The 15,247-nt window shown below is 45.3% G+C and overlaps 1 protein-coding gene across 1 annotated transcript in view; it reads left to right on the plus strand.

Annotated features, from left to right (window-relative positions):
- TCOF1 (treacle ribosome biogenesis factor 1) overlaps positions 1 to 15,247 on the plus strand; it is a 50,409-nt gene that overhangs the window by 33,189 nt on the left and 1,973 nt on the right. Inside the window, exons 17-32 of the mRNA XM_069956184.1 lie at positions 937 to 1,149; positions 1,456 to 1,596; positions 1,857 to 2,012; positions 2,107 to 2,229; positions 2,511 to 2,690; positions 3,598 to 3,783; positions 3,872 to 4,039; positions 4,116 to 4,301; positions 7,347 to 7,505; positions 8,443 to 8,637; positions 9,550 to 9,702; positions 9,900 to 9,936; positions 11,419 to 11,480; positions 11,772 to 11,943; positions 12,201 to 12,614; positions 13,372 to 13,499. Of these exons, the coding sequence (XP_069812285.1) occupies positions 937 to 1,149; positions 1,456 to 1,596; positions 1,857 to 2,012; positions 2,107 to 2,229; positions 2,511 to 2,690; positions 3,598 to 3,783; positions 3,872 to 4,039; positions 4,116 to 4,301; positions 7,347 to 7,505; positions 8,443 to 8,637; positions 9,550 to 9,702; positions 9,900 to 9,936; positions 11,419 to 11,480; positions 11,772 to 11,943; positions 12,201 to 12,614; positions 13,372 to 13,499 (2,673 nt within the window). The remainder of the gene's footprint in view (positions 1 to 936; positions 1,150 to 1,455; positions 1,597 to 1,856; positions 2,013 to 2,106; positions 2,230 to 2,510; positions 2,691 to 3,597; positions 3,784 to 3,871; positions 4,040 to 4,115; positions 4,302 to 7,346; positions 7,506 to 8,442; positions 8,638 to 9,549; positions 9,703 to 9,899; positions 9,937 to 11,418; positions 11,481 to 11,771; positions 11,944 to 12,200; positions 12,615 to 13,371; positions 13,500 to 15,247) is intronic.

Below are 15,247 nucleotides of genomic sequence, written 5' to 3' on the forward strand. Positions count from 1 at the left end.
CAGTCTGGAGAGCAGCAAAAAGTTTTCTATGGGGATTTGCTCCTTCTCTGGACAGTTCCTGACATGGACAGAGGAGGCAGCAGAGAGCACTGTGTCAGACAGGAAAGAAAACACCACTTCCTGCTGGACACACAGCAGCTGATAAGTACTGGAAGGCTTGAGATTTTTTAATAGAAGTAAATTACAAATCTCTGGCACTTCATGGCAGCAGTTGATTTGAAAGAAAAAATTTTTGGTGCACTACCCCTTTAAAGTTTAGTGATAATTTGCTGCAAGACAATAGAGAGGGAGATTCTACAGGGAACAAAACGAAAGCTGTCTGACCCAGACCGGTTCCTAAGTAAAAGCTTTTGAGCAACACTTGGCTACAGGGATTCTCTATCTACTTGTACTGGGACCTTACCATTGGCTTGGGCTCTGTTCACATTGTATTTTATGTATAGTGGGAGGAGATTGGATTCCTAACATCAGCATTTGACACTTATTGTTGTTATAATAGGGTCTGTTCAATTTATGTTCAATTTCTTTAAAGCAGGAATGGGGAACACTCAGCCCTCCCGCTGTAGGAATTGTCGTTTTGCAACAGCTGGAGGGCTGAAGAGTCACCATCCCATTTGACATGTTAGGGACATGTTTAAAGTTTCGATTGACTAAGGTCTGGGTGTTCAGACCCCCACTGATCAGTCTGTTTAGCACTTCACTTCCCGGCTCAATATAATCTCTGTTTCGCTCCAGGAAATGGTCTCCATAGACCTAAACTGGTTGTCATCTCCTGCAGCGGAATGGAGAAAGGAGTAAGACCGGGAGTGAACCGCATAGCAAGGTGCTTCTCCTGGCTCTATCTAACAATCTATGGCGGTTTGAACATCCAGAACCAGAAAGTGAGGTTAATACATGTAGGGCAGATAATGTTGCTAACTAGACTGCTACCTCCAGCAGATGCCAACCCCAGCAATAGCTACCCCAAAGACCAAGTCAGTAACGAAACCTGCAAATGTGACCCCAACAATAGCTGCCGCAAAGACCAAGGCAGTAACGAAACCTGCAAGTGTGACCCCAGCATCTCCGGGCATTGCTGCTGCACTAGTGACAACTCCGGCCAGGAAGGTGAATGATGAGAGCAGCGAGGAATCTGACAGTGATGATGAGGTAACTGGATTCGGTGTGTCCTAGCATGAATGTATTCCATAGGCTACAAGCATAGCTACAGTATGTATGGCAGTAGTTGGGGGTCTGAACTTTGTGACTCCTAGATCGATAGGGCGAACTGGTGAAGAAGTTGGGAAAGAGATTTATTCATTTTACTTCAGACTTCTTTGCTCTTTGACCAACCACAAAGGTTGAGAGGCTATATAGCCTGATCCTCCTGCCACTTACTTGTAATGAATAGCTAGAGTCGTCTGTCCTCAATTTTAGTACAGGGATGTTGTACCTAATATTCTGTATGCTTTCTAGCCTACTCCTGCTGTAAAGGCTTCAGGTCCAACCCCAGTCACCCCATCGGTCAAACCATCTGCAGCAGCCACTGCCCTGGTCCCGGACTCTGATGCTGACTCTGAAAGTAGTGACTCTTCTGACTCTGAAGAAATAAAAACGGTATGTTAAAAGCCACTTTATTTTATCTATTGCTAAGAAAAATTGTGTTTTCTGCCCATGCAGGACCAGGATTAGAATATAGTCTAACGTTTAATCACCAAGGAAAAAGTTTGTTTGACATAGTAGCCATAAGTGCAGCTAATTTTTTGTTTTTCATTTCTATACACTCTGAAACGGTAAGAATTGGTTGGCTATATGACCATGATTTGCAGTTGATGTATTCCTTTGGTTCTTAATAAGTTCTATAATTCTTTTTATAGGTACTGAAGGCCAATGCAAGCCAGGCGAAAGCGGTTCCAAAGCTGGCCACTCCAGTAGGAAAGTCTACAGCTCCTGGCAAGGCAGCGGCCAAGCCTAAGCCTTCTCTTGTAGAGGAGAGCTCTGAGTCCAGTGAGTCAGAAGAGGAGAAACTCCAGGTATGACTTAGTTGTGATATTGCCAGGTTTCAAGTGAGCCAGACTTCTTCAGTGTCACATGATTTATTATAACTTTTTTCCCCCTGTTTTATAGTCTGCTGTAGTTACTCCAAAGCCAACAATTGCTGCTAAAGGAAAGCAAGGAATTCCTGCAGCTTCGCAGCCAGATAGCAGTTCTGAAGACAGTGAGTCAGAAACCACAGAGCCTGTGAAACCTGTAAGTCTAAGGGGGTGGAATAAATCTGACTGTACATGTTATTTGGTTAACTTGCATGGATCCCCCCCAGCCAGACAACATATCCCTGCTGATTGTAGTGAATGAGAATATACCAGGTACAGCTGGTAGCACATATACAGAGCTGTGCCTGGAAAGCAATGCAGAGGTCACAGGGCACCCACCTCTTCCATCAGCTGATTGGTAAAGATGCCAGGCAGTAGACCCCTACCAGTCTGAGTCTGATGGGCTTTCATGCATTTGACCTAGTCTGTATTTTCTAGACTCCCCAAGTACAGAAAACAAAAAGCAAAGCCGCTGCATCACTCAAAACCTCGGCAACACCACTGCCCCCTGCCAAGAAGACTCCTGCATCAGGCAAAGTCACAATTGCCCAAAAGGCTTCAGTTGATCCTGAGTCCTGTGACTTCTCCTCGGGTATTGAGGATCTCCCACTAGCCCAGGTATATTATTTAGTGTGTATACAGTCTCGTATCATTATTTTACCGTTTAGTTGCTAGCCTGTTGTGAAATTGGAACGCGAAAAAGAATTTATGCCCAAGTAGTAGCAGAGTGTATGGCTACAGCATCAGACTACACTGGGTGTGTTTGTAGTCTGTTAGGCTACGTTCACACAGAGCAAAAGGAGCGGATTACGCAAGGAAATATTTCCGCCTGAAATCAACTGACGCTGAATTCCGAGCAGAATATAAGCAGAATGCAAGCAGAATCCCTGCGTATTCTGCTAGGAAAGTGTTCAGCTCGTAATCAGCTCTTGACAAATTCAGCGCGGAATACTCGAGGAATCCGCGCTGAATCCGCATGCATTCAGCGCTGAAATTCAGCGAGTATTTGGTGAGTAAACTAGACTATACCAGAACATATACTAGAATCCTCCTCCCCCCCCTTTTCCCCATTTCCGCGCTGATTCAGCGAGTAATTTCCGCTTGTATTACGCTTGTATTCCGTGCTGAATCCGCGCTGAAACAGAAAATCAGAGTCCCATTGGTTTGTAAAGGCTTCCGCTAGCGGAAGAATGAACATGTTCATTCTTCTGGCGGAAAGCGGATTAGTTCAGTGCGGAAATTCCACTGTGTGAACTGCAGAGCAGAATTTCCATTCAACACAATGGAAATTAGCTCTGCACCTATTTTAACGGCTGAAATTTCAGCGCTGATTCAGCGCAGAAATTCAGCTGCTTTTGCTCAGTGGGAACGAGCCCTTACCGTGGAGACACAGGATTCCATTGAAGCTGGAAACACAAAACATAATATTTTGCAGAATTCCTTTCATTACATATAGGTGCATTAGAGCAACAGAAAATGATTGTGAATGTGAACATTCACTTTAATTTTTACATTTTGTTTCTAGACTTTAAAGGGTACCTTGTCATCCAGAAAGAAAGCAGCAAAACTGTCCCTACAGCCAGGAACCTCAGCCAAAAACAAGGCAGGGATTGTAGCCAAGGCCGTCACAGAAACAAAGCCAGCTACAGTAGATGAAAGCTCCAGCAGTGGCGACTCATCTGATAGCAGCGAAGAGCTGGCAGACACTCTGGTACTGAGCTTTTACATTAGTAGTCAGATATACTGTAAATGTGAAATGTCACTGATCGTTGCATAAACTTTGCTATATTTTATTGAAGAAAAAAGACGTAGCTGCTTTGGCCAAATACAAAGTGACGTCCACTCCATCTATCACCAGCCCGGTCAAGGGTAAAGCAGCGTTGCCTGCAAAGAGTCCAATAGCTGTGAATACGGCACCAGTGCTTGACTCTGAGAGTGAATCGGAGAGCGATGAGGAAACTAAACAGGTATTTTATGGGTATGAATGATCGAATTCTGGATCATTGGTTATTACCGGTTTAACCTGTACGGTAACCACTGTAGGTCAGCACTCCAGCACCAACTCCTGCTAAGGCAGCGGGCAAAAAAGGAAAAGGCAAAACAACGGCACCTTCCAAGGCGGAAACAGTAAAATCTGCAGGTGGAGGTAAAACGGCTGCTCAGAAGCAAGAGACTGCGGAGACATCAAGCCAATCCTCCCAAAGTAACTCCTCGGATGAGAAAGCTAAGGTATGGTCAGGCCAAGTAATGCCATAGTCATTCATGGTCCTATAGGTGTGTTTTGATTAGTTGTAAAAGAACTGGAAATTCCAACCTATAAATCTGAACCGTGTTAATTTTTAAGCATTTGTATGGTTTATGCTAACCATATTGCATGAATGAGTTACAGAAACATCTACAACTAAGCTGTGTGTTAACTTGCCCTAAAGTCTGGATGTGGAACCTGCAGCTGTTGCACAACTCTAGCACAACTCTAATCCCTATCATGCCTGGAAGGCCAAAAGTCAGGATTAGACAACAGAAAATAAACTACCCATACTCTTTTCTGGTGTGGACCTCCCTTGGGCACTTTCCCCACTTAGTGCCTGCTGGTACCTGATTTTATTCTTACAGTATACACATGAGGTTCTGGTGGTCTATGATAGCGAAGGGATTAAAGCAGAAGTCTGGCCATTTTCAAAAAACAGCAGCTGGAAGAAGGGAATGCAATAGAGATCTAACTTGCCTCTGCCTCTGCCTGCAGTGAGCGGCAAGATCGGCCTCGGACCCCCGCCGGAAGGCATTTTCTGCAGAGTTGTGATGTTACGACTCGGTGGAAAATGCCAGTTCCAGCTGATGCACTGGACGCATTCACTAAGTTACTGGAGTGGCGTCCTGCACGACTAACCAGTCCATCAGCCAGGTTGTGACTTGTGCAGCGCCGGAGATCCCAGAGCAGTGATACAGAGGCTGGACTTCTTTTAAAGGGGTTATCCAGCGCTACAAAAACATGGCCACTTTCCCCCTACTGTTGTCTGCAGTTTGCGTGGGGTTTTGAAACTGTTCCATTGAAGTTAAAGGAGAAGTCCGGCGAAAATTATTTTTTTATGTTATTACTTATGGAAAGTTATACAATTTTCTAATGTACATTAATTATGGGAAATGCTCATATACTGCTATTTCCCTTAATTTACTGTATCAGGAAGTGTTAGAATTATCTCTGAAGCAGTGTCGTCACGACCAACTGTGTAATTCCTATGGAGTGTCCAGCAGGGGGCGCTCTATATATAGAAGTCAATGAGTACCATTGACTTCTATATATAGTGCGCCCCTGCTGGACACTCCATAGGAATTACAGTGTATGTAATGTAATGCACTGTACTGTTGTGACTTTATGAATACATTTATGGAATACTTTGGGGAGCAAGTGTCCTTGCTCCCCAAAGTATCCCATAAATGTATTCAATGAATACATTTGCAGGGCACCGAGCAGGGAGGGAGAGAGGTGCCATCTACCTCCCCCCTCCCTGCTCGGTGCTGGGAACATATACAAAGTACTACTTCCCCATTATCTGCAGATAATGGTGGAGTAGTACCTGTGCTATCCCTATCACCGCCCGCGCCGCCGCCGCTCACACAGGGGCTGCTATTCATCGCTGATTCGCCGCTGATTCCCCGCCGCCTGCGCCGTTCCTAACTACCCGCTCGCCCGCCCCGTTCCTGGCCGCCGCTCTCTGCTCATGCCGGCCGCGTCAGCCCACCCCCACCCCGGCCGGGAGCACGGCGCTTCCTGGTGTCCCCGGCCGGGGTGGGGGCGGGCTGACGCGGCCGGCATGAGCAGAGAGCGGCGGCCAGGAACGGGGCGGGCGAGCGAGCGGGCGGGTAGTTAGGAGCGGCGCGGGCGGCGGGGAATCAGCAGCGCGATCGTAAGTTTGATGCCGGGAGGAGGAGGAGGGGGAGCGGCGGGGGGCATGAATAGCAGCCCCTGTGTGAGCGGCGGCGGCGCAGGCGGTGATAGGGATAGCAAAAGGTACTACTCCCCCATTATCTGCAGATAATGGGGGAGTAGTGCTTTGTATATGTTCCCAGCACCGAGCAAGGAGGGGGGAGGTAGATGGCACCTCTCTCCCTCCCTGCTCGGTGCCCTGCAAATGTATTCATTGAATACATTTATGGGATACTTTGGGGACCAAGGACACTTGCTCCCCAAAGTATTCCATAAATGTATTCATAAAGTCACAACAGTACAGTGCATTACATTACATTACATTACATACACTGTAATTCCTATGGAGTGTCCAGCAGGGGCGCACTATATATAGAAGTCAATGGTACTCATTGACTTCTATATATAGAGCGCCCCCTGCTGGACACTCCATAGGAATTACACCGTTGGTCGTGACGTCACTGCTTCAGAGATAATTCTAACACTTCCTGATATACTGCTATTTCCCTTAATTTAGTGTATGAGCATCAGGAAGTGTTAGAATTATCTCTGAAGCAGTGACGTCACGACCAACGGTGTAATTCCTATGGAGTGTCCAGCAGGGGGCGCTCTATATATAGAAGTCAATGAGTACCATTGACTTCTATATATAGTGCGCCCCTGCTGGACACTCCATAGGAATTACACCTTTCGTTGTGACGTCACTGCTTCAGAGATAATTCTAACACTTCCTGATACACTAAATTAAGGGAAATAGCAGTATATGAGCATTTCCCATAATTAATGTACATTAGAAAATTGTATAACTTTCCATAAGTAATAACATATAAAAAAATAATTTTCGCCGGACTTCTCCTTTAATGGAGCTTAATTGCAAACTGCACCTGACCTGGAGACAACAGTAGGGGGAAATGTGGCCATGTTTTTGTTGAGCTGGATAACCCCTTTAAGGTCACCATTTCCGCTAATCTAGGGTAAAATAAGGTGTTTATTCCTAGTGGTTTGCACACATATCAAAATTCTACAGGTTATGTCTGACAGGCGTGCACCTTGCATTCAGCTTCCTTTCCCACCAATTAACAGGGTTGTGTCTGGTATTGCAGCGTGTGGCTCCTCTGAATTGATTTGGGCTGAGCTGCAATACCATACACAGCACTGTGTTTAGGAGTAAGAAACCATGTTTTCTAATCATAGACAATCTCTTTAAGTCTGCATGTCACAAGTTTCACCACTTTTAGTTTACACTTTGAACACTCCTTAACTCTTTCTCGCACAATTAGTCAGCCAGCTTGTAGCTTATTTTTTTTATTTTTTTTTTATGTATCACTTTCATTTTTTGAACAAAACAGGCCTTAAAATCGCCCCAAACCAGGCAAACTAAACTGGAAAACTTCTTTTCTAAACGAGTTATTACTCCAGCAAGGAGAAAGTCCACATCTAGGCTTCCCGAAACACTGGCTACAAGCTCAAATGAGACAGTAGATGATGAGGAAGAGTCAGTGGTGAAGGTACAGTACTGTGTGTCTTCTGTATGTCTGGCTACCTTATCAGGTTAATACATCCTCTACTTTGTTGTGGAACTTGATTATTGCAAAAGGTATTGTCAGATATAATTTTTTTTTAATCTTTTGAAGGTGTAGTACAAAAACATTATGGTGGAAAATATCTGGATAGCCTTAAACAAACTTCTGGATACTTAATCCCCCAATGCTTTGGTCCTCCTTAATGGGGGCCTTTTTTACTTGGCTGGAGCTAGGATTTGGCCAGTTACTTACATGACCGCAGCCAATCACCAGCCCCTGCACTAGACTGCAGTGGTAGACTGGTATATGGGCATGCCATAGCTCATTTAAAGTGAAAATCGCCCTTCAGGTAGGACCGGCGCGCCAGCATTGGAGAACACCTTTGTTACCCTAGGACACCAAGAAAGAAGGTGCACTATAGACAACTGGAGTGCTGGGCCGGCAAAGAACACCTTTGCTACCCTAGGACACCAAGAAGGAAGGTGACCTAAATCCCTCCACTCCCTTAGACCACCAGGGATTTTCTTAGTAGGAAAAAAAATATAAATTAATTAAAAAAAAAAAGTGTGTGTATGTATATGTGTATATATAATATATTATACATTTATTTAGTTAGTTATTTTTTTCCCCCTGTGTCCACAACCTTGGTTCTTCCTGTTTCTTTGTAGTCGAAAAATACATAACCCGTTAATGGAGACATTGGACTGTATAGAAAAATGATTATATTTTTTAAATACCTGATTTTTATCTCTCCTAAATAGTTGACAAATCGAATAGAATGGACAAATCTATCAGTAGTGTTTCATGGTCTACAGGGCATCATGCATATTTGGCAGGGGTCCGAGCTCACACACTGTTCTGTCTTGAAACATTCAAAAAATATTTCCCTTATTTTATCTGATTACTTTATGGACCCATGTAGGAAGTTGCACCAATGACCCCTAAAACACCACGGGGAAAGCTTTTGGATAAGATGAACAAGACCCAGGGCTCATCTATCCCTGCAACACCCAAGACCAAAGTGACCAGCCTGACTAAAGCACCAGCCCCATTGAAGGCAATGCCTTGGCAAAGCTCCAGCGAGTCTTCAGACAGTGAAGATGACCAAGCTATTAAGGTAGATACAAATCTGGAGAATGTTAGTGTTATTTCCAGCTAGTATGGGGTATTGATGAAAGTTACAGGTGTTACATGAGCTAATGCTGCATCTTACATTGTTTAATTTTAGTCTTGTTTAATTGATGAAACGACATTCTGAGTGTCTGCAGGGCCTACAGACTTTGGGGACCCAGAAAACAGAAGTTCCCTAAAGGGGGTTATCCAGCGCTACAAAAACATGGCTACTTTTCAACCTTGTCTCCAGTTCAGGTGTGGTTTGCAATTAAGCTCCATTTACTTCAATGGAACTGAGTTCCAAACCGCACCCAATCTGGAGACAAGAGGGGAAAAGTGGCCATGTTTTTGTAGCACTGGATAACCCCTTCAACCTTTTTATAACTAATGTTTACACATACATGCTAATACACTTCTTTCCACTAGGGGGCGCTCTTTACTAAATAGCTTTATAAATATGGCAGTTTTTGGTTCGCTCAGCTTATGTGGCTATAGACAGGAAAGTTAGGTGTTCTCCTAAATCCATGTCAATGCTGATATGTTAGGCCCTCGCCCTCCAAAAGATGTGGTGTTACCAGAAATTAGCTCAAATATCTAGGCCGTCCTATATAAAAACATGTAGTGTACCACTTCCCTGTAGTGACCCCTTTTTGTGACATACAAAAGATATGATGGTGACTTGTTTGCTGTCTAGATCCACTTTGACAATAATATAGAAAAGCACCACATGTTTTTAATTTAGTCTTCCGAGTGTGGATTCTAGCACCCCAGGGGTCTTAAACAATGCTGGATCACGGTCTAGCACCTGAAGGGTCTGATATATGAAGCTGGGTATTCATATCTAAGCTTATTCTCTGATGCCGAACGCTCCAGAGCTTAGGACTGTGGATAACAAATTGTTCCTTTCTCTTTTCAGAAGACTAAAGCTGCTGACACTAAGCAAGGAAAAACCTTACCTGCTGCAAAGCTAAAGTCTGCATCACCAGTCAAGACCCCTGTTATGTCCGCACCACTTGGAGATGAGAGCTCAGATGTCTCCTCAGATAGTGATGAGGAAGAAGCTGCTAAGGTACGTTGTAGTGTATGGAAGAAGGTTTTAGAAGTAATCTCCGTCATGGTACATTTAATATCAAATGCTGAGTGTTCTGGTTTGGATGAACCCGAGCAGTCATCAGGTTTACTTATCACTATGGTTGGCCTATCTCTGCTGGGCATAACTTGTTGTCCTGATAACCTTTGACCTTTTGCCTCAATTATCTCCTACAGGGGAAAGTGGCCAACAAAGCTGCTGGGAAAAGTGATGGTAAGTAAGAAAAGTTATCTTAAAGGATTTTTATGGCCAGGGAGGGATTTTATTTTTTAAATTCACTGGGTGCAGTGAAAATTAAAAGATGGCATACCCATCTGACCTGATTCCCTGCCACTGTCCTTCAGACTACACTTGGTCCATGCTAATCATTTTGGTTCTTCTGGTTCGATTGTGCAGAGATGGGTTGATTGGGCATTTTCAGCACAAAGTAAATGGGAACTGGGAATAAGAGGAGAGCAGCTGTGGCAGGGGCAGTGTGACACTGCATGCAGTATTTTTTGTTTAGTTAGACCTCTGTAAAGTGACAAACATGGAGAACTCGACAGACCCTGTTAAAAGGAACCAATCACGCCGAATATGCCTCTGATAAGGAAACGTGCTGGTACATCACCCAGCACGCTTCCCAAACATGCGCCTGTACCCTTTGTCCCCCTCCTTGATTACACCGCAATCTTACTTTTCCGAAGTCCTGCGCTGTATGGTAATGAGCTCTAAGTAGTCATGGTGGGCTGAACTTGGCATGGGCATAGCTAGGCAGGGTCCTGGGCGGTTTCGAGCGCTGTAATCACGCCCAGAGGGGCGTGATTCAAAGACCTGCGCTCCTCTGACGTCACCTACGGCTTGCGTTCCACGTCCCGGGGCCTGCATTTTACGTCGACGGCGCTGCAACGTCTTCAGCACGCTGCGCAGTACGGCAGTAGAAGACGCTGACACACTGCGCCTGCGTGGCGTGCTGAAGACGTCGCAGTGCCGCCGACGTGGAATGCAGGCCCCGGGACATGGAACGCGAGCCGGAGGTGACGTCAGCGGAGCATGGGTCTTTGAATCACGCCCCTCTGGGCATGATTACAGCGCTCGAAACCGCCCAGGACTCTGCCTAGCTACGCCCAGGACCGTGACTAGTTCAGCCCACCGTGACTACTAAGAGCTCATTACCATACAGCGCGGGACTTCAGGAAAAGTAAAATTACGGTGTAATCAAGGAGGGTACAGGGGGATGTTTGAGAAGCGTTCTGGGTGATGTACCAGCACATTTCCTTATCATTAGGGGCATATTCGGCGTGATTGGTTCCCTTTAAAGTCAATGAGGGCCCCGTTTGCTAGGGGCCCAAACAGAGTCTAAAATATGAACTAAGCCTAAAGCCCTCATCCAGTGGGTAATTGAGTTCTGATTTGGGCACAGAGTTCGCTTACAAATTGGAAACACGTTGACTGCTTAAAATGCTTCTGACTGTTAAGCAATGTCCTCAGTTTGGATGTGGGGTTTTGCAGCTTGGTTCTTTTGAAGTCAAATGGTGCTGAATTGTAATACCACACACAACCTGAGGACAGGGGTGGCATTGTTTTTTTGTAAGAAAGTAGCTGTTTTTTTTTTTTTTTTTTTTTTAATCCCAAATAACTCCTTTTAAAAGAATGAAATGAGAATTTCTAACCAGAGCCAGAATGATATAAGATTTCTTAATTCTCGTCTTCTAGTACCTAGTAAATCACCGGCACCTGAAAAAGACTCCTCTTCAAGTGAGCCAGAAGAATCTCAGGTTTGTGTAGCTAAGGAAAAAAGTTTGCTCCTCTCCATACACATTGGTTTCGCTCAACTCTTAGGGGGAGATTTATCAAAGGGTGTAAAATTTAGACTGGTGCAAACTGCCCACAGCAACCAATCACAGCTCAGCTTTAGGCAGTGCTGAAAGGAAAGAGGAGCTGTGATTGGTTGCTGTGGGTAGTTTGCACCAGTCTAAATTTTACACCCTTTGATAAATATCCCTCTTAATGTGCAGTGTTTCTAGTCCGTTACTATTCCTTTTTTCTTTTTCCTCCAACTATATTAGAGTCTTCTCCAACCCCGCACTCCTACTACTAAACCCTCAACGAAACGAAAGCGAACCGAAGACAAGACTGTGACGCTCTCAGTGACTGACACAAAGCCAAGTAAAAAGAAACCCAAAGTCCAAGCACAGCCTAAAACCAAGCCGACTCCATCTGCTCCATCCACACCAGGAGGTTAGTGGACTTGGATGCAGGACTCTTCTCTACTCCGATATACTATAAAGCATTTGCAATCATCCAGAATTCTTTCATGGGATCCTTTGTTTATTCAGGGGTTTTGAAACTCTGCATCCAAATATATAGAAACCGTGGATTAGTCTGTTGTCATGGTTTGATGTCCTCTACCAATCGTATGGTTCCAGCCCTGGTGTCATGACATCCTTGGCATTTGTTGTCACCAATAGTATTTTTTTTTTTTTTTCCCCTCCAAGGTCTGCTGGAGTCTGAAGAAGAGACGGTTTTGGCTTTGTTGGAAGGAAGGAGTCCCAAAAAGGCAAAAAAACATCCTTCTAAGAAGAATCCTGTAGCAGAGACCATACAAGAGAAAAGTCTTCCACCACCTGCGCTCTCCACATGGGTCCCTGATAGTCCAAGCACAGGAGATGAGGGAGTCAAGGACGCCAAGTCTCCAGCTGTCCCAGACCTCGGCAACTTGTCGGCAACCAAAGAGATAAGTGGCAAGAAACGTAAGAGCTCCTCTGGGGACGGACTCCCCAAACAGAAGGATAAAAAGGCTAAGAAGGCAAAGAAGGAAAAGAAAGCGAAGGCAGAAGCTGAGATATTAGCAGAGGCCACCCCTAAATCCTCTAAAAAGGAGAAAAAGAAAGCTGAAAAGGACAAGAAAAGTAAGTGCATGTTTTAGATGTAAAGATTCAGTGCGGCCGCCTTCACTCTTGGCTGGTCTGAAGACGTTTAACTCCATAGCTGTTGCATTGGGCTAATCCTGCTGAACTTTTACAAGTAGAGTGGTGTAACAAAATAAAAATACTATACTCACCTCCTCTAGTCTGAGGCGACACTCCCAGTCCCCGCCGGTTTCCTCTACTTCCAGGTTCCATGCCATCCTGACCCCACAGGACCTGCCTGATCAGCCAGTCAGTGACTTATGGACACTGCTGTGGCCAGTGACTGGCCGGCAGGTCCTGTGTGGGCTAGGGATGCCATTCAACATGAGAGTAGCAGAGATTAACAGAAGACTGGGAGGGTTGGTGTGGCAGCTGTAGGGAGATGGGAGGCGAGTATGGTATGTTCATTTATACACAGGCCTATTATTGGGAATGTCATAGTAGTTGTCTGTCTCAGACAGTCTCATGCACATAAGATGATCAGTGTGAGATCCAACAGCAGGAAACCCTGTAATCTATAGGGCATCAGTGTTAATCCCTACGGCGCCACCACAGGTAATATAAAGTATAACACAGTTCTCATTGCAGTCAGTTCACTGCCAGGGTTATGCAGCATTTTCCATTTTTGACTACAGTTGTTAAACAGTGACAACTCCCAGCATGAGCCACAGATTGGGGGAAGACTAGTGTAATATGTGGGTTTGTGTGTCAGGCAGGGAAACAAGTGAGGTCACCAGAGATGTGGTTGTCTCTACAGAAAAAGAAGACAAAGAAAAGAAAAAGCTGAAGAAAAAGGAAAGCAAGAAGCTGGCGCAAAGTCCGGTCACTCCAGTTGGAGAGTCGACAGATTCTGGAGTCAGCCTTCAGTCAAAACCTACGAAAAAGGCAAGTGTGTGTGTTTATATGTGTGACTATATAGGAACCTGTTCATTTGGGGTCACATAGCTGAGACGATCCAAGAATGCCCCGAAAGATGTATAACTGGAGTCCTGTTAACTAAAGTGGGACCTGTGCACAAGGCCTGGCACCTTTCCTCAGATTGTGTATGGTATTACAACTGTGTGCTTTTCTCTTCAAAGGAACTAAGCAGCAGTACCACATAGAAACAGAGGACAAGAGTGGCACTGTTTTCCCAGGATTCGTAATCCTAGAACAACCCCAATAATCCAACATATATTATAGTGTTCAGTCCTCTCCTCGTAGTGTATTACCAGACCAGTATCGTATTGTGTGATTCCCAGCCATATTTGTTGGTGTAGGCTGGAATTTTGCTTGTTGTAATTTTGTCCATTTTTAACCCCTTCTTGCCTACCCCACATAATAGATTTTTTTTCTGTTATAAGGGGATTTTTGTCATAACAACCCATCAGCACCCATTGCATTGCAGGGGTGCTGATCGGACAATGGATGGATGTAAGATGCCATTCGTTAACAGTGGGTGTCAGCTGTAGGTAGAAGCCAGCCCACTCCACATCAGATCCAAACCCTACTCCCACTATATAAATGTAGGTCATGGATTTGAAGGGGTTAAAATCCACACTTAAAGGGAATGTAATGAGAAAGTAACCTTTTTAAAATGGTCCTTTTTCCAATAGCTTCCCTCTATTAGATTCCAAAAAGAATTTAACATTTTAAGTTGCCGAAAATTACTCCTTACCCCTGAAAAACAGCTTTTAGCCATTAGGTGTCACCCTTTTTATTGTAATCTGTTAATGGCCTTTTAGAATAATTCTGTGTCTAGTAACAGCTAGGTAAGGATAAAACACAAGAAGTGGGGCAGGGCTAAGCTCCTGCAATGTGCAGGAGCGAACCTGAGTGGGTCTGGGCAGTATACAGGCATGCTGAGCCAATCTGATGATCAAGATGATCCTGGCTGTTCCCAAAAGGTAAATTATGGCTTCCCCCTAGTCTCTAATCACCCATAAAGCTCAGGGCATCTTTCCCTTGTGTAAACCCCAACATACCTACTGTTGTATGTTTGCCATGCTGCATAGAGGAGTATGTGCTGCGTTGTGATTGGCCAGAGAAGTAAGGGAAAGAAAGTCAATGTATGTGTACTGGCCCATAGCCCAGCTCTGGTGCCACCCTTTGAAATGGAGTGAATGATAAATAGCTGTGCACCAAGAAAGGGTTTCTTATGACCTTACTAACTGAACTCACTGAAGGGTTAATATAACAAAACCATTCATGTTTGTAAAAATGCTGTTAGCCTGGTACTGCATGGGTGGGGCTCGTCCACTGCCTTGGTACTGCATGGGTGGGGCTCGTCCACTGCCTTGGTACTGCATGGGTGGGGCTCGTCCACTGCCTTGGTACTGCATGGGTGGGGCTCGTCCACTGCCTTGGTACTGCATGGGTGGGGCTCGTCCACTGCCTTGGTACTGCATGGGTGGGGCTCGTCCACTGCCTTGGTACTGCATGGGTGGGGCTCGTCCACTGCCTTGGTACTGCATGGGTGGGGCTCGTCCACTGCCTTGGTACTGCATGGGTGGGGCTCGTCCACTGCCTTGGTACTGCATGGGTGGGGCTCGTCCACTGCCTTGGTACTGCATGGGTGGGGCTCGTCCACTGCCTTGGTACTGCATGGGTGGGGCTCGTCCACTGCCTTGGTACTGCATGGGTGGGGCTCGTCC

Source organism: Dendropsophus ebraccatus, chromosome 1 (genome assembly GCF_027789765.1).
Source record: "Dendropsophus ebraccatus isolate aDenEbr1 chromosome 1, aDenEbr1.pat, whole genome shotgun sequence".
Lineage (NCBI taxonomy): Eukaryota > Metazoa > Chordata > Amphibia > Anura > Hylidae > Dendropsophus > Dendropsophus ebraccatus.